This window comes from Polyodon spathula, chromosome 10 (assembly GCF_017654505.1).
Source record: "Polyodon spathula isolate WHYD16114869_AA chromosome 10, ASM1765450v1, whole genome shotgun sequence".
Taxonomy (NCBI): Eukaryota; Metazoa; Chordata; class Actinopteri; order Acipenseriformes; family Polyodontidae; genus Polyodon; species Polyodon spathula.
Genome location: NC_054543.1, coordinates 18,729,301 through 18,748,586, shown reverse-complemented (window position 1 = coordinate 18,748,586; position 19,286 = coordinate 18,729,301). Strand labels below are relative to the sequence as shown.

General features: G+C 39.8%; 1 protein-coding gene across 3 annotated transcripts in view; it reads left to right on the top strand.

Moving 5' to 3' along the window:
* LOC121322027 (tolloid-like protein 2) overlaps positions 1-19,286 on the top strand; it is a 134,984-nt gene that overhangs the window by 114,086 nt on the left and 1,612 nt on the right. The window contains exons 17-22 of one of the 3 annotated variants that reach the window (XM_041261465.1): positions 11,221-11,346; positions 12,249-12,376; positions 13,412-13,625; positions 13,745-13,995; positions 16,027-16,191; positions 18,092-19,100. In XM_041261465.1, the coding sequence (XP_041117399.1) occupies positions 11,221-11,346; positions 12,249-12,376; positions 13,412-13,625; positions 13,745-13,995; positions 16,027-16,155 (848 nt within the window). In that variant the 3' untranslated portion in view covers positions 16,156-16,191; positions 18,092-19,100. Of the gene's footprint in view, positions 1-11,220; positions 11,347-12,248; positions 12,377-13,411; positions 13,626-13,744; positions 13,996-16,026; positions 19,101-19,286 lie in introns of those variants that run through there. The other 2 variants (XM_041261463.1, XM_041261462.1) reach the window with 2 other exon arrangements.

Here is a 19,286-nt window from a genome sequence, read left to right as displayed (position 1 = left end):
GAGAGGGCAGGAGGAGCAACCGGAGGAGAGTCAAGGTTGTCAAGTAGCAAACTGGGTGTGTGGCGGGAGATCGTAGAATAGATGTTGTCAGTTTTGTTCTTAAAGAAAGGAGAAATCATGACAGGTAAAGAAGAAAATGGACAGGAGTTGGATCTGTCAGTGGATGGATGTAGGATTTGGTCAATGTTCTTAAAGAGAACATTGGGTTTACCATGTCCCATAGTTATGATTTCAGAGAAGTACTTCACCCTGGCTGTAGTGAGCACACCCTGTAGCTCGCATAATGGTCGGTCCAGATCTCTCTGTGAACTATTAATCTAGACGACCTCCACTTGCACTCAAGCTTGTGGCAGGCAGATCTAAGCAATCGATGTTTGAGGGTGTACCATAGACAGTTTTGATCTTTCTTGACGGCTCTGGTTGTGGGGGTTAATTAGTCTGGAAGTTACCCATAGAGGAAAATGCAGGCTTACATCCTTTGTTTGTTTAATTCATCAGCATTTTTTTGGCATACTGTACAGGCCCCTGTTTTAATAAGGTATTTGCATGCATTTATAACCATTATTACAAATTTCTGTGCTCATTTAAACTAATTTGATATTTATCAAGAGCTATTTCATTGTATCTTGGGTGCAATTAGCCAGTAGTAATAAATAGCCATGTTTATGAAGAGAAAGTTCAGAATATGGAACATGATGGCAGTTATTATTACTACAGTATATATACACCCTACACAGATATACCAATGTGGATAGCTAAAGACACAATAACTGCCTATACCAAGTGATCTGTTAAAAGACTGTACTAACTGTACTGACTGTACCATGTTGGTATCTACTCTATATTGTTTTTATTAAGTCTATCATTTCTCATATAATTTTAATAATCAACACGTTAAAGATAGAAAGAAATACTCACACGTATGTTAATCTTAACAGCAAAATTGTGAATTCAAGTTATAGGGAGAGTTTAGCTAATAAGCATTGTCATGTTAACACCATGGAACACCAGGTAACTTTTTGGAAACCTTTCAATCAACTGACTGCAGGGGACATTTTTAAACCAAACACCTTGGCATTTGGCATTTTATTCACCAGGCCAGTATAAGAATGACCACTGGGGCTGTACAAGAGCACCAGGAGTGTTTTCACCATTGAAACTGAATTTGTTTGAGATTTCCCATTGCACATCTTTAACAGACTCACTTTATAAGGGAAGTTTTAATAGTGGCTGTATTATAGACTCCAACATGCTGGTGACGTGATGATTAAAACACGTACAGTATCATGAGATAATAAATAGAATATTATTAAAAGAATATTATTGGGTCTCTGAAAGGCTCACCTGGTAAAGGCACAGCTGCGTGGTGTGAGTCAGAGTCAGGAGAGTGCAGGTTCTTGGCTGTGTGAAGTCTCCGGTCTAGGAAGGCAAAACCAGCAAGGACTGTTTCTCCTGCAGAGCTGGCTTTTGTGTAGCTCACTGACATCTGTTCTCAAGCTTTTAGGTGTAAAGAAACAGGTGGCTTAGTCATAGGATCAGAGGATGCCCACTGGCCTTCAGTTCTCCTGTGCTGTTATGGAGAATTGCTGCTTTGAGAGAGCATAATTGGACATTCTAAATAAAAAAAAAATATACTATATTGTGGCAAAGTCCCCCGCCCCTGGGCTATTTATTTATGTTGTATGTTGCATGTAATGTGTTAATGTTGATGTATAGGTATTGGTACAAGGGATATAAATGGGTCTGTGTAACACGAGTACAGCTGCATAAAAGCAGCGTGTTTTCACTCACTCGGGGTTGTGTGTTCGGTGAGTGAAAACATGCTACTTTTATACAGCTGTACCGAGGCTCGATTACTAATCAATCAATAAATTGGAGTCTCGGTACAACTGCATGTGAATTAATGAAGTGCACTTTCCCGCGCTCACATATTACATTTTACCTGCACGTGAAGTGCTGTGCAATCCTCGTGCCTAAATACAAATATACATTTTAAATCACTGTGTTACACAAACTCATTTATATCATGTGCACCAATACCTATACAACAACATTAACACACTACCCCCAACATACAACATAAATAAATAGCCCAGGGGCAGGGCATTTTGCCATATATATATATATATATATATATATATATATATATATATATATATATATATATATATATATACACACACACACACACACACAACACACACACACACACACACACACACAATACACACACACACACAATACACACACACAAAAGTTGTTGATGCCTATCAGTTTAGAAAATGTTACAAAGCCATTTCTAAGGCTTTGGGGCTCCACCAAACCACAGTCAGAGCCATATTATCCAAATGGAGAAAGTATGGGACAGTAGTGAATCTTCCCAGGAGTGTCCGTCCTGCCAAAATCTCTCCAAAAGCAAGGCGTAAAATCATTCAGGAAGTCACAAAGAACCCTAGAACAACATCCATGGATCTGCAGGCCTCTCTCACCTTGGCCAAGGTCAGTATTCATGAGTCCACCATCAGAGACACTGAGCAAAAATGGGACTCATGGCAGAGTAGCAAGGCGGAAACCACTGGTCACTAACAAGAACATGAATGCTCCTCTCAAGTTTGCCAAAAAGCACCTGGATGATCCTCAAGAGTTCTAGAACAATTTTCTATGGACAGATGAGTCAAAAGAGTCAAAACTTTTGGGCCAACATGGAACCTGTTATGTCTGGCGAAAACCAAACACTGCATTCCACAGTAAGAACCTCATATCAATGGTCAAGCATGGTGGTGGTATTGTCATGATTTGGGGATGCTCAGGACCTGGACGACTTGCGTTCATTGAAGGAACCATGAATTCTGCTCTGTATCAGAGAATTATACAGGAGAATGTCAGGCCATCTGTCTGTGAGCTGAAGCTGAAGTGTAGTTTGATCATGCAGCAAGACAATGCTCCGATACAAACAAGCAAATCTACATCAGAATGGTTGAAGAGCAAGAAATTTTAAGTTTTGGAATGGCCTAGTCAAAGTCCAGACCTAAACCCCATTGAGATGTTGTGGCAGGACCTGAAACAAGCAGTTTATGCTCGAAAACCCACAAATGTCACTGAGTTGAAGCAGTTCTACATGAAGGTGTGGGCCAAAATTCCTCCACGGTGCTGTGAGAGACGGATCAATATCTACAGGAAGCATTTAGTTACTGTTATTGACCACTGTTGAGTAGACAAATGGAGGAAAACTGAAACAGGTTGATGGCTTTAAATACCTTGGATCAGAAGTGGTAAAGGGAGGAGAAACACTGGAGGCAGTAAAACAAAGAGTGAAAGCTGGATGGAACAAGTGGAGAGAAATAACTGGAATAATCTGTGACAGGAAAATTCCCAGAAAGTTAAAGTGCAAAATGTACAAGACTGTGATTAGACCTGTACTACTATATGGAGCTGAATGCTGGGCAGTTGGAAAGAGGGAAGAGAACCTGATGAGAAGAACTGAAATGAGGATGTTGAGATGGATTCTGCAGATTTCAATGAAGGATAAGATCAGAAATGAAGAAATCCTTAGACGATGTAGGGTGGTGGATGTGGTTGAGAAGATGCGAGAGGCGAGGTTACGGTGGTATGGACATATCATGAGGAGGGACGTTGAGGAAGTAACAAAGAGGGTAATGGAATTTGAGGTGGAAGGTAACAGGGGAAGAGGCAGGCCTAGAAAGAGATGGATAGATTGTGTGAGAAAAGATATGGAGGTATGTGAAGTGAGTGAGGAAGATGTGCTCGACAGAGACAAGTGGAGAAGAGCAACCAAAGCAGCTGACCCCAGGACAGTCTGGGACTAAGGCTGTGAAAAAGAAGAAGAAGAAGAAGAAGAAGAAGAAGAAGAAGAAGGATTCAACAAGAGGTCTTTGTTTTTTGTGTTTTATGTTTTATGGGTCTTTTCCTTTTATTTTTGGCTGCACGGAAATCTGTTGATGCTCGTTGTGTTTTAAACTATGGTGTTTTTTTTTTTTAATTTATCGGATCGTTACGAACATTGTGATGTATACTTGCTATATGAATAAAACATAGTAATACTATTGTGATTAACATTTGTAGTGTTGAGTGGTAAAGACCCTGTGGTTGGAAGGACCCTGCTCAACATGTACTTTGGTTTAGCTTGCATGGGTTCCTTCAGGCTAGCCCATAGTAATACATATAATCTGTGTTTCTATTCACAGATTTTTGACTCAAACCCATTTTTGTTGAGCATAATTCCCATTGTACCAACAGGTAAAACAATTTGTTTAAGACACAATTTTCTTGAAATGATATGCCCATGTGAGACAGGATGCAAGTGGTGCGGTGTACAAATTGATTGTCCAAAATAAAAACTTCTGTGTTTATTTTAAATTTAACAAAAAGGGCTGCCCCTCTACCAACAATGGTATCGGGGGGTACACGGCGGGCTTGCAAACCCAAACAAATAAATACACAGCAATAACAATCCCAATCCACGCTGCACAAAACTGCTCTTCAAAACCCGGGGATCGTGGTGCATGTCTGTGCTGTGCAGTGAAGGTAGTGTTCAGTGGTTAGTGCTGGCTCTGTGGCGGCAGCTCCTGGTCTTCCTCACTTGTCTGTAACACAACAAAACAATACATAACACAAAGCAAACCAAAGCTCTGGCCGTATGTTATGTTTTTAGCTCAAGGGACCGTACTTGCATAGCTGTGTCCCCTTTCTACTATCTAACTCATTCCGTCAATCAGCCCGGTGCCAGAGTTTCTCCAATCGCTGCCTGCCACGTAGCTGATCACAAGAGAGTAGTTTTTTGATGCTCCTTACCCGCACGATGTTTCACTGTGTAATGGAACCGCTGCATTGCCAGGTACCACCGAGTTATCCGGGCGTTGTTGTCCTTCATCGTCTGTAACCACCTTAACTCTTTGAGGTCCTATGTCGGACCAGGTCCGACATTACAACTTTCCCTTTCAGTCCAATGCCGGACCCTGTCCGACATCATCAAAAAGACGTAAAGCACAGGTCTCTAGTCATTTTTTCCCCAGAAAAAGCCGAGAAACCATTTCAATGGCTGAGTGAGACAGATAGCAGCTGAATGAAGCCGAAAAAAAAGGCATATCTGATAGCCCCATGCACCACAGAGATGGACATGGACACAAACAAAGGAGATAGCTGCTTCCACATCCAGCACTCAAAGAATATCACAGACATTTGCAGAGCGTTTTGAGATGTTATAGTAATAGAATAACGACTTGGATCGTATTATTGAGGAGTTTGGTTATAAACAGGTATGTGAAAAATACATCGAACAAGTGGTGGGGCTTGGCTGGAGATGCAGTACTTATGTTGTTTTCCCATGCAATGTTTTTAAACCTGTTTTACTCTGAAAAAAAAATTAAACAGCGCATTTAAAATAAACAGCACGTGTGAAAATAAATTGGACCTGACGCATCTGACAAGCACTGAATAAATGGACTGCAAAGGGTTAAAGGAGCATGATCAGTGACAAGAGAAAAAGTAATATCAAAGAGTGTGAATATCCCATTTGATGGCTAAACACTCCTTTTCAATGTCGCAGTAGTTAATCTCCCTAGGAGCCATTTTTTTCCTCATATAAATGATAGGGTGTTCTACTCTGTCCACTTGTTGGGACAGAACTGCCCTAAGACCAATTTGGGAGTCATTGGTCTGAAGGATGAACTCTTTGCTGAAATCTGGTGAAATAAGAGCAGGGGCCTGGTAGAATCTCTTCTTAATCATATCAAAGGCTTCCTGACACTGCCATGTTCATGTAACTAGTTTTAGAGCAGCCTTTCGGGTAAGATCTACCAGGGGGATTGACTATGGTGGCAAACTCGGGGATAAAACGGTTATAATAGCCGGCTAACCCTAGCAGTGATCTCACCTGTGACTTGGTTTTCAGGATCACCATCTCCACCAAAGCCTGGAATTTAGACGCTATAAGCTTTACCTGCCCATTACCCATAATGTAGCCAAGATACTGGGTCTCTTGTTTGCCAAATGCACACTTGCCCAGATTTCAGTCTCTGAAAGGTGGCCGGGGCTCCATGCAACTTGAAGGGCATGGTCAGGAAATGGAACAAGCCACCTGGGGTAGAAAAAACAGTTTTTTCACTCTGAGTCAGTGGAATTTGCCAATATCCCTTCGTCAGATCCAAAGACGAGATTAACTATACCTGTCCCAGTTGGTCGAGGACCTTATCTACTCAGGGCATGGGATATGCATCAAATTTAGAGATGGCATTGACCTTTCTAAAGTCCACACAGAACCGAGTGGAGCCGTCCTTTTTAGGCACCATCACAATCGGACAACACCACTCGCTCTGGGAAGGCTAAATGACTCCAAGAACGAGCATATCCCCCACCTCCTTGCTGACGGGACGCCTGCAGCTTTCTAGGATCTGGAACGGTTTTTCCCAGACCTTGACACCTGTGGGGGTGGCAGCGGTGAGCCAGGCTCAAATAAAAAAAAAAAGAATTGGGCTTTCCAAATTAGGGAGAAAACGATAAAAAATATTTGGCAATCCAAATAAAAAAAAAAAAAAAAAAAAAATTTGATTCCAACATAAGAAGTAGCAACAGTACCTTATCTCCTGGTCGAAAAGGCTGAATCTATGCTTTGTTTATTGTACTGCTGCTCGTGATGATGCTGAGCTAGTTTTAAATTCTCTTGGGCCAAATGACCAGTCAATTCCAGGTGGTCTCTCAACATTATTACATACTTGACTGTTTTTGGAACTTTTCATTTGCTCCTCCTACCTTTCTTTCACAAGATCAAGGATACCTCGTGGTTGCCTCCCATACAGCAGCTCAAAGGAAGAGAACCTGGTCGAGCTCTGAGGCACCTCTCCCACTGCAAACTTCAGGTAGGGGAGGAGTTTAGCCCAATGTTTCTGCTCTTGGTTGACAAACCGCTTCAGCACCTGTTTTAACGTCTGATTAAAACATTTCACCAAACAGTCCGTCTATGGGCAACAATTTATACAATTCCTTTAAACATTGTGACATGAAGGTCGTTCCTTAATCAGTCAGGATTTCTTTGGAAATCCCTACTCTCACTGTGATCTGTAGTAATTGTTTTACAATTGCTAATGCACTAGTGGATCTCAGTGGTACTGCCTCTGGATATCTAGTCGCGTAGTCCACCACTACTAAAATATGCATCAGACTGACTGAATGGACCCACTGTATTCATAACAATGCATTCAACAATCTGACTTGTGCCCGTGGCTTGGGATACCCTATATAGTAAATGCCAGACAATAATATGATGAGGATATGTAAGTGGCTGATTGCCCTCAACCTCTTTCACTCGATAGGCCGAACCTTCCCCAGATGTGAGCCAGCGTGGGGTAATTTTTCTGTTTCCATGATGAGTTCATATCTTGGCCCCAGAATTTTGGTAACATGCCCCCGCAGGTCACATTGGCTCCTTTCCCTGGCATTGGTTTGACCTTGAAGATTCCCTCACCAAACCCCAAACTTTGTCAACTTTCTCACTGACATTCCCTCCCATTTTTCCACCCTTCACTCTTTTTGTTTTCTTTGGGCGGAACCAGGAGAAAAACAAATCAGGTTGCAGTGGAAAACATTTTCCAATAGCTTCTCCGGCTGCCCCAGTGGTCTTACCGGAGACTGACTTTAACATTTTAGTACTGGCTATGTCAAAATGAGGCCAGTCTCAACCTAAAATAACAAGATACGGCAATCTTTTTGCTACAGCCGCAATTCCGCGGTCTATCTGACGCCCAACCGTCACATCTAATTTGGTGATGAGATATGCCCTGTTATCCCCATGGATACAGGAGATGACCAAAGACCTCCATGACCACCCAGGCACCTCCACCAAGAGATGTCTCAGGCCCATCATTTTGGGTCTGCTGGAGGAAGGAGCTGGTGTTGCGGGCAGCGGATGAGCCAGCGGAGGTGTAGGCTGCGAGTGGCTGTGCCAGCGTGGTGGTGTGGTGTCTGCTGACACAGTTCTGGGTGTCCAGCTCCAGCACCTGTACAAATTATTCTATGGCAATCAGTTCTGTCACTACCTCAGCGGTGCAGGTGGCAGGGCAGAGTCACTGGGTCACCTGATCCTCCAGCTGTTGCGCCACCATGCGGGGTCCAACTCCTGAAGGTCACTGGTATTCCCGGAACCGTTGACGATGCATCTCCTGCGTGATATCCAGCTGCTGGAATATGGCCTGTTTTACACTGTCCTAGTCCAGAGAGACCTCATGCATTAAGGCTTGGTAGACTGCCTGGGCCTCCCTGATCAGTCTGGTGCCCAACTGGGTAGCTCACCACTCTCTAGGCCATGAGGCTGCAGTTGTCTGCCTCTCAAATGCCACCAAACAGGCTTTGGGATTATCCTCCAGCAACATCTTTACCACCCTCGTCTTTGGTAGTGGCACTGCTGGTTCAGCTGCCTGTTCCCTCATCGGATTGGCTGCCAGGAAGATGGCATGCATCCTCTCCATCATGGCTGCCATTCCCTCCTTGGCGTCCAACATCATGGCCAGTGTAGCTGGGTCCATCTTTTATATCCCACCTCCGTCAGATGTCCGACTTCCGGTGTGTGCTTACCATCGAGTCAACCTGTCTAGGGAGAAACATACTACCAACCTTACACAGTGCCCTTTCTGGTAGGGAGGGAGATTTCCAGTTTCTATTTTTTCTCTCTCTGTCACACCATACTTAAACATAATTTGTTATATGGTGACAATGTTCTTATGAGCTTTTTACTTTACTATCCATTCTTACCTGAATAAAGAACATAGATGGAACCGTATATGTTTAAAAATATTTTATCAGGATTATTCCAAAAGGTATTTATCAAGAATGTTGTCAGAACATGGTTCTTAGCATTGGAAACACAGCTTATTCCAAGATGGGAGACCAACGTGAACTGTCACACTGGTATATTAATACAGAGACACTGATACTACCATCCCTGTTTCTGTTCAGACACTGGAGAGCCTATACACACACCTAATAGGTGCAACTTGTCAGTTCTGTGCCTGTTGTGGAAATTTCCCAAACCTCCTTGTTGTGCTAGAATAGATTAAGAAAAGTATTGGCCCATGTCTTCCACTTTGGATTTCCATGGCAGTGAGTGGAAGCTATGCTTGCTGCATTCAAAATGGAGAAATGGAGGGAACAACTGCAGAGGAAAGGCTGCTGGGAGCTACAAGCAGCTATATCGATGCTTAGAGACAATGTCATACAGAGCTCCAGCTAAAGGGTAGAAGCCTTCAACCTCACATTTGGAGAGATGACATTTCATCAAGCCTTGGCACCTCCTTCTTTTTCTGCACAGGATCACACCTGGACTAAAGTATCAATCTAGGAAGCCCAGCAAGTGGGTGGGAGAATCAGGATGGTTTGGCTCACTGAGCAAAGAGAAATTATGGGGCATGGTGCAGAAATACGGTGTGGATGCACGGACATAGACCGATGGCTAAGATCCAACAGGTTACATCCAACAGTTTTATAGGCAATCAGAAGCTGCTTTTGGAGATAATGGGAGTTGGAGTAGCTTTGGGTTGTGTCTGCAAAGTAACTGAAGATGAATGGGTGTTAGAGGATCAGCATTACAGAACACTGTACAGCATTAGAATGAAATAATAACTTAACATATGTTTCCTTATAAATTACCTGTAGAAAGTTATTCAAATAACAGCTCCCCTTTTATAATTATAACTGCAGACAATTGAAACAAAACCAGTAACAGTTTTAGTCCTAATGGCCAGGGGGTTACCTTGAATTCAAGCCCTGAACCATGCCTGTACTGTTTATACTTTGGAAGATAATGTGATTTATTCAAGGCCATAGCCCTTCAAGCGGAAATTGGTTGTGGGAGGCTGGGTGTTTAACAGGTTAACTCGTATTTCATTTTAATAGTCGCCTAATTTAACATTGTGCTTTTGTTACTTTCACCACTAATTTAACAGGGATTTTTTAAAGCACAAAAATGAATACCAAGTGCAGAGTGTACACTGATAGTAATCTGTTCTCAATCAGAAGTTTTTTTGCTAAGCAATGAGCATCTTCAGTGGATTCTCATGAAGATTACTCATCTGCATCTCAGCCATCTACTTTTGACTATACAAGTACTCCAATGATCGAAGCAGTTGCAAGCAGTAGTAATGCAGAAAACGCAAATGAAAAATATGTTCTTATAATTTGGAATAGGAGATGAAGTATCTGTTTCTTGTTTATTGAGACGGCAAGTGGTACTGTAGTGTGTGTGAAAGAACTGCTAGGCAAAAAAAAAAAAGCATATATACACGGATGTACAGATTTTCAAGAATCTTCACTTAAAAGACACGGCGATACCGTTGCTGTTATTGGAATGCAGAAAAATATGAAAACACACCTAGATGAAGGCAACAAGCAGTGCTTAGAATCCCGTCTCGTCATGCGTATGGTCTACTGTTAGTATTGTAGCGTGTACAGGGGAAAGCAGCAGCAGGGCTGGTAGGTGACATAATCAGATACAAAGACATAAGCACGATATACACTCCTTGCAAAGGAGCCAGCTCTTTTGTACAGCGGTATTGGCTCTATGCTTCAGTGCGAGAGGTCCTGGGTTCGCGTGTGTGGATTGTCTCGCCCGGTGCGATACGCCTGCCTGTGGGAACCGAGATCGTTACAGTATATAACAAAGAAAAAAGTGTGTCTGTATTTATATATCTATAGCTATACTCAGACATAGATTGTTTAAACTACTATGTGGCATAGAGTTTAAACATTCATAAAAATGTACCAAAATGCACATCGCTGGAGTTTATTAGCTTTTGTTTTAAAATTTTGTAATTGATGGATGGGACGCAAAATTTTGGGCATATGCGTTTCAGAAATGTATGAACAGAAAAGCTAGCACAACCTCTATACCAGATTATTTTGTTTACTCTGTGTATTTTAAAGACACAGGTTACTTGAAAAATGAACAAACTAACTGCAAGAAAGTTGAAAAAGATAATGTAGGGATAGGTACAGAACAGGAGACAGTTATACTAAGTAATGCTATTTCAAACTCTACACTTGGTAATGCTTTAGTGCTCCTGCCTTTGTGCCATCTTCTCAGTCAACTCCTTCCCCAGCCAGAGGCCAGTCCTTTGCTGAAACTTGCTGCACATATCTTTAGAGTTTTGACACAATAGAAAATGCTGTATGATTTGTGGCATCATTCTGATTCTGGTATTTTCTGGCCCTCAGATAAGGACGAGTGCTCCAAGGACAATGGCGGCTGTCAGCACGAATGCACCAACACATTCGGCAGTTACTCCTGCCATTGTAGAAACGGCTTCATTCTGCATGAGAATGCGCACGACTGCAAAGAAGGTCTTTCATTGTTTTCATTCTAAAATTTACATCCGTTACTTTTTTAAATATAATAATGGATTGGGCAAACCAGACCAGAGAGACATCCCATTTTCAGTGGAGGTTTGCTGTACTATATGTAAACACAAAAACATATGATTAGAGTATATGTAAAATAAATAAATGCTTATTGGCTGGTACCTGTTCAATATCTGACCCAGAAGGGGAGTCCGGTTACTATAATAAAATAAACTGGATTGTTAACAACTGTCTAGATAATGTCAGTATATAACAAAGAACTTACCAAATTCTTTATGATGTTCGCAAATAAATTTGTTAGGAAGAAAGATACTACCCTTATAAAAGATTCCCAAAGAAAACCATAGGTAAGCATTTCAAAATTAAGAGAAGAATGGTTAAGCATAATCTGAACATAGCAAACCATGGTAAACTATTGGAAGGCATCGTATAACCAAAGGAAAAGCATGGAAAAATTGCAAAAGGACTGCAAATTTACAGTGGTAAACTTTTATAAGGGTATTATTATGCCAATTTCGAACCACAATCTGGGGATAAGGAGATTCCCTTTTCTGTCTTTGTCACTTTCTGTTTTGCATGTATACACTGTAGATGTTGGTCTGGACGATCTACGTTTTCTTGATATTAAGCTCTAATTTTCAATTTAAGAGCTTACGAAAAGTTAAAAATAAAAATGCTGTTCCGTTTACTGATAGCTAATTGATCCAGTACCACAATCATTTGGCTTTTCAAGGATCCCAGTGAATCTGTAGCAACAACATGGTCTAGCTACTCTCTGTGGCTCCTACCCTCTATCTTGAATCTGTCTCCTCTCAACTTCCTAATGTATCCTCTGGTTCTGCTAGCCATGTTAAGGGACTGACATTGCTTATTTTTTTTTAAAGCTGGATGTGAACACAAGGTGACTAGCGCTGAGGGTGTGATAAGCAGTCCAAACTGGCCTGACAAGTACCCCAGCCGTAAAGAGTGTACATGGGAACTCTCTTCCACTGCTGGGCACCGTGTTAAAATTGTAAGTAATGACATATTTTTCCCTATACCTTCTTCTGACTAAAGAGAGATAAAGGAAATATGGGAGGATAGGTCCACATACAATACTGGCATACACCAGTTATCTTCAGAATCACTCATCCAATTGTATGAAACTTGATGTGGGAATTCCTCAGTTATTAAGAGATACATCAGTGACCTTCTTTTTAGAGTTTTGGCCTCTGATTGAGGAAGGTTATATCTTCAGAACGGCGCACATGAATTTGATGCATTGATATGTTTCTAACATTTTCTAGCTAGTGTGATGTAGTTTGTAACAGTACGGACAGTCTGATTGTTGGGAAGCCTGGTTTTGATCACAATACGCAAAGCCATTTTAATTATTTTGACACTGCAAACCTGACTTCAGGTCTGGGAAAGCTAACAATCACTCAAAGATGCAAACCGCTCTGGTAGTGTAGGAAAGATGACCCCACTCAAAATAGAAGTGTGAACTATTGTTACAGTTCCCTTCTTGTAAAAATAACAAACACTTGAAACTAAACTGAATAACACATTGAAAAACAATACAATGGCCTCATCATAACCACACTAATATGAACGTCTATGCCTAAGTTGTATTTATTAATATGTCAAAATAAGAGGAGGCCATTTGGCCCATCAGTGATCGTCTGGTTTCTAAGCTTATTGTCAAGATGGCTCTAAAGTTATCCCAATGACTTAACAGCAATAACATGGCTTGGTAACTTATTCCATACCGTCACTGCTGTGTTAAAAGGTGTCTTCAACATTTAAAAAAATACTTCAATCAAGTCCCCTTTAATTCTTCTTTGTTTTTGGTGAATTACAGTGTATAAAGTTCCACTTGTCATCATAACTATTATGTTTTTGACTAAAACAGTTTTATGTATAAAATCTATGTGAACAGAGTGCTACATTGCTACATTGACACTTGTCATGTGCAGAAATGCACAATGAACATTTCAAGTTGTATTTATGTGCGGATTAAAAAAATTATATAAATACGTTAACTTCCAAGAAATGCGTACATTCCCAGGCGTTCAACGAGTTTGAGATGGAGCAGCATCAGGAGTGTGCCTACGATCATCTGGAGTTGTATGACGGACCCAACAGCAAGTCTCCAATCCTCGGTCGATTCTGCGGGAGCAAGAAACCGGATCCGGTCATCACTTCGGGAAACAAAATGTTCCTCCGATTTTACTCTGATGCCTCGGTCCAAAGAAAAGGGTTCCAAGCAAAGCACAGCACAGGTATGTCTCTGTAACTGACCCCAGGGAAACTGTTTGTGGTATAGTGTACCTGTACACCAGGTGTTATGCCCGAACAAAAAATGCATCAACTCAAAACTTTTAAATCTGTTTCCTTTCAGAGTGTGGGGGTCGATTGAAGGCCGAGATTAGGACGAAGGACCTCTACTCTCATGCCCAGTTTGGGGATAACTTCTACCCAGGACAGTCCAACTGTGACTGGGTGATCGTGGCAGAAGATGGATATGGAGTGGAGCTGATTTTCCAGACTTTTGAAATTGAAGAGGAATCTGATTGCGGGTATGACTACATGGAAATCTATGATGGCTACGATAGCACAGCACCCAGGCTTGGCAGATTCTGTGGCTCAGGGGTAAGATTTTTCTATCTTGTATCAGTTATCATCGTGATTCAACAACAAGACTGCCCCTTGTGAGTCTTGATTCTTAAAGAACCAATCAGAAGACCACCCCTCGCACTGCTGGGTGTAGTTCTGCTAGTCCCATGAAGCCACACCAGACAAGTGCAATGCACTTCACTTAGTTCAATGCTCATACCCAATGTGAGTCCCATATTGTGTTCTGTCATAGCCAGTAGCATAGGAAAACTAATAGGGGGTAGTGAGTGGTGTGAATTAAAACGTTACTGAAGAGTTTACAACAAAGCATGTTGCTGTATATATCAATATAATATATTTTTCAACATGATCAACATAATTATGATGTTTACAGGTCGTTGGTAAGTGTTGGCCACTTATCTCTGTATGATGTTTGGTATAAAAATGACTCTTGTTATCTAATCATCACTAAATCTATAGGATCATCCAGCCTTTAATCAGAAACATTTGTAACTGTGATATTTGTATGCGATATCCTAAATTATGCAACTTTTTTTTAACATAAATATTATTTTGAGGGGTCCCTGAGTGGCTCACCTGATAAAAGCATGGTGAGTCATACAGCACAGGTCCAGGTGCAAACTCTGAAAAGCACATTGTATGTTTCAAATGATTTCTTTATAATGAAAATGGAAATTTGACCTCTTAAGAGACAAGTATCACAGAATTAAACATTATTTTAAGCTAAGATTCTTGGCTTAGACCATGGTCCCATTACACTAATAGTGCAGTTAATTTAAATGTATGACTACCTTAACCAAGTTGCACCCTTTATATCTGATTGTCCTACTGTAATTCAGCCCTTCCTGTTTCTGTCCTATAATCCAGCCTCTTTGGAACTCTATTTTAGATTTGTTATTTCTGAAACTTGATATACTCTTCATCCTGAATATTTACTTTTAGGTTTATGCACTAAATTACTGACAGTCCCCAAAGAGAAGTATGTTATAATGTCATACCTCACAAAAGAAGGGTTATTACTGGGGTTAAAAAGCATTGGCAGCCTTTGATGGATTAATTTTCATAACTATTGATAGTAATACACCAGTGTCCGTGGTAAAAAGTTTGAGGTCCATGGTAATTTATTTTAAAAAAGTATGATTTACAATCTCTGTTGTAAAAAGACACGATTTGTCTATGTACATATTGCAATTGCAATGCGAACAGGCTAGATTTGGCCTCTGCTTCTCCCCATAAACTGAAGCCATGTTATACAATCCGATTAAGCTTTAGTTATGTTCACGTTGTGCACTGTTTTCTTTTTCTTAACATTGAAAAAAACATGGCGTCGAAATTTTTTAAAAAATCGTTCAACCTAGCTTGGGAAAGAGAATATTTCATTTTTGAAAGACCCATAGATTATTTTATGGTGTGCGCAAGATGTGGCCAAGTAGTGAAACAACTCAAGTCAAGAGTAGCTCGTGACCATGCTAAAAAAATGGCGCAAAAAATATCTAAGACTTCAAACATGTCGAGTGTAGAGAAGGATAGATTCATCAAGGAGGCCAAAGCCAACAGAGGAAGCCAGGTAAAGTCAATGACCGACTTTGTTAACCGCAATCTCAAAGATGCACAGAATGATCTTTGCCTTGCCTACAAAAGCCAAACTGCCATTTACAGCAGGCGTCATTTTCAAAGAAATGCTGCTGAAAATGTATATATATATATATATATATATATATATATATATATATATATATATATATATATATATATATATATTGTATAATAAAGATTCTGCATAGTTCAGTAATTACAGGCATAACGATCACCACACGTGTGTTAATGGCCACCTTCAGTTGTGTCATAAAAGTGATCAGATATCCTCCTCGGTTCTTTTGTTCATTACCCCCCACATTTTTCATTTGAAATTTCCTGCTCTACCTCCAGCCAGAGAGCTCTCAGCTACATAAACTGTACCATTCAGAAAGCTTGTTATGTTTGCGCACATTGCAATGTTCATTTAAACATGAAGAATGTAGTCCTGATTTTCCTTTTCTCTTGCAGCCTCCAGAAGAAATCTACTCGGCGGGAGACTCTGTAATGATTCGCTTTCACTCAGATGACACAATCAATAAAAAAGGATTCAACGCCCGTTACACCAGTACCAAATTCCAGGATGCCTTGCATATGTGAAGAGCCAGTGAATTATCTCAGCCTTCATGGTAAAATGTAAGACTATTTAAAAAAGAATAAGACAAAAACATGTAAGATATTTTACTGTCAGTCTTTGGGAGTTGAACTTTAATCAAGAGTATTTTTCTGCAAATAAAAATTAAATATGCTATTCAAGCATGCCAGTATTCTAAGGACCAAATATTTTAGTAATTTACTATATCAAGCCATAGGACAGTAAAAGGTAGTTTAGCAGGGTTTCAGAACAAAGTGGATAGCTGAAAATGAAGCATCTTCTTTCATATCGTTCCAAGTGATAGGGGGTTCCTGTTAGAGGGCACATCCTGCAAACTGTGAGTTTTTAGGACACGTCGCTACTGAGTTTTTTTTATCAACTTTCAGAAATGCTACTAAATACAGGTAACTAATTTATGTAACTGCATACATGAACAAGCTACAGTGCACTGTAACTTCTGTGTAGTTTGAAGTGTAGCTCCATTTTCTGGCAAACCTTAGTCAGTTAAAATGTGAATCTTAAACATTATATATATATATATACACACACACAGACATACACAGGCATCTTGTGCAATAGCAATTGTAAAGTGCAGGACTCCTGCAATGTACTGTCTCATTATCAGATGGCATATTCATAGGTACTGTATAGATCTTTGTGATCTGTGACATTGCCAGTGTTATAGTCTGATTGTGCAGCAGCAGCCGCAGCAGTCTGTTGATGCAGTGACTACCACAGCACTGTGTTATTAGACAAGAAGTTTTCTGTTGAGGTTTCTTTTCCTTTGTTGGATAGTGAAGGGTTTCTTTGCTATGCTTTTGTAATGTGTGTGTTTTGTCTTAACCAAGAGAATCTGAAAATAGAAATGCAATTATTTTAGTGGGCCAGCTGTGACTTGTAACTACTGTATTTTCTATTTTAGCAATCATTGGAGTTCAGGCATGCTGTGTAAAAAAAAAAAAAAAAAAAACACTGTGACATACTGTTCAGAATCAGATGAGCTGCAGAGGGGTTCAACCTTCAAGAATAAGTGTCTTGGGTTGATTTGTAATACAATAACTGAGGCACCCCCAATAGTAATGGCATACCCTACACAAACGTTATACTGCCTGCACTTTGAACACTGTCATCAGTATTGGTTACCACACTAGAAAAAGGACATTGAGGATACAATTTGGTGTACAGTTTTTATTAGCTGAGCTATAGTGTATGTTTAGCTATACTGAGTGAAAAAAAAACAGACTGTACAGTATTTAGATTTATCAGATTTTTAAATGCGTAGGCTACAGTGGTATATTTTGAGTGACTATTATTTGACAATAAACTAGTAAAAATATTTCACAAACATTTTGACTAGAATCTACAAATCACTCAATAAGGTAAGTTTGTTTCCTAGTAGAAAATACTTTTTTTTTTTTTTCATAAGTACTGGTAAAAGTAGTTTTAAGTGAAACTTAACCCTTTCAGTCCTGAATTATTATTGTCATGCTGAACAATAAACTCCTTTATTAAGTATTCATAAGAACAGGACAAAAACATGTTCTTGCATATATTTAAACACTACCTCAGACTGGGACCTAGGAGTCCTGTGAGGTTCCAACGTGATTTTCATTGGCATATGTTAATATACGGCTCTAAGGCGGGACCTTGAAGTCCTGCCAGGGCTGAAAGGGTTAATATTAAATACTGCAAGTCTTTTTTGAATGGCCAAATTTCTGAAAATTTCAATTTCTGAAAAGTCTAAGTCGGCTGTTTGAAATTTCATGGTTTCTCTGTATATTTCCCTCACAAGTACATAATACTGTTTGGAACACCCAACACTCAATGAGACACCCAGTTACTGTTATTGTGGAAACTGTAGCTGGTACAGTACATGACCAGAAAACAACAACATTTGGTCTGCTTAGGACCAGGTTTGACCTGTGTGTCACTGTTTTTTAGTGCCTGAAAATAAACAAACTTGGAATTGGTCATCACCCCTGGTTCTCGATGTCATGGAGAACATCCCTCAATCAACTTCATTGAATGTTGTTTATGGCGCCATTCAGTATATCCATGTAGTGCATTCTAATATGATTTATTTTAAGAAAGAAACTAATGCTAAAGGTTAATAGTTTTACTTCCAGTTTTATTGAGTGCATGGTACACTTACTACATACATATATCCACAAAAATGCAACTTGAAATAAAATGTGTTGAGCATTATCTGAAGCTAGTTCCAGGTTAGTATTGCACCTCATGCAGAAGGTGCCGCTGTACTTGACATGACTGTACTGTTTCACAACCACTGTTGCTTGTCAAGAGTTTAACGTGACCAGGGTCTGGGTCAGAATTATTTTAATTGAAGTAACATAACTGATATAGTTTATTCCACAAACAATAACCAATCAAAGATACATGGGATTCCCAAATGTATACAAAGTAATCTTTGAATTCTACATGCATGTTGTTATAAACCTTTCCTTTCCATAAAATAACAGAAAATCTCACACACACACACAGACACACACACACATATATATGTGTGTGTGTGTGTGTGTGTGTGTGTGTGTATGCATGCACGGATATGATAAGTGCTAAAGCCTGAATACTTAGAATATGCATTTAGTTTAATATTATTGGCTGTCAGATACATTTGTTCACTGCTAGTTTTTATTCATTTTATTTGTTAATCATATTTACTCTTGTTTATTACTATAATTGTATGCTTTGTGGTTTTTTGGCTTTTTTTGTATGATTTGACTGCAAAACTCAGACCTCATACCGATTTTAGTTTTTATGTTATGCTACATTCTGGAGTTTTTATTAAACATTAAGACTGTAAAACCTCTGTACTCATTGCAGTGACTTGCAATGTTTTGGTCAAAATATGCTACATATGTTAGCATTAATATAATTTGTTTGGTTTTTTTTTTCTATTCCAGTATAACCCTATATATAGTACTAAACACAGGAAGCAAAACTAGAAAACAGGAGTATTAGAGCTGATATGGGTATTGGATGTTTTTCACTTTTTGTCATGTTTGATGGAAATGTTTTGTGGCAATAAATGAATAATCAAATAAAGTTTTAAAAAAACATGTTATTGTATAGTTCTTAATGTGTAGGGTTGTGGTTTATTTAATAACACGCCTTC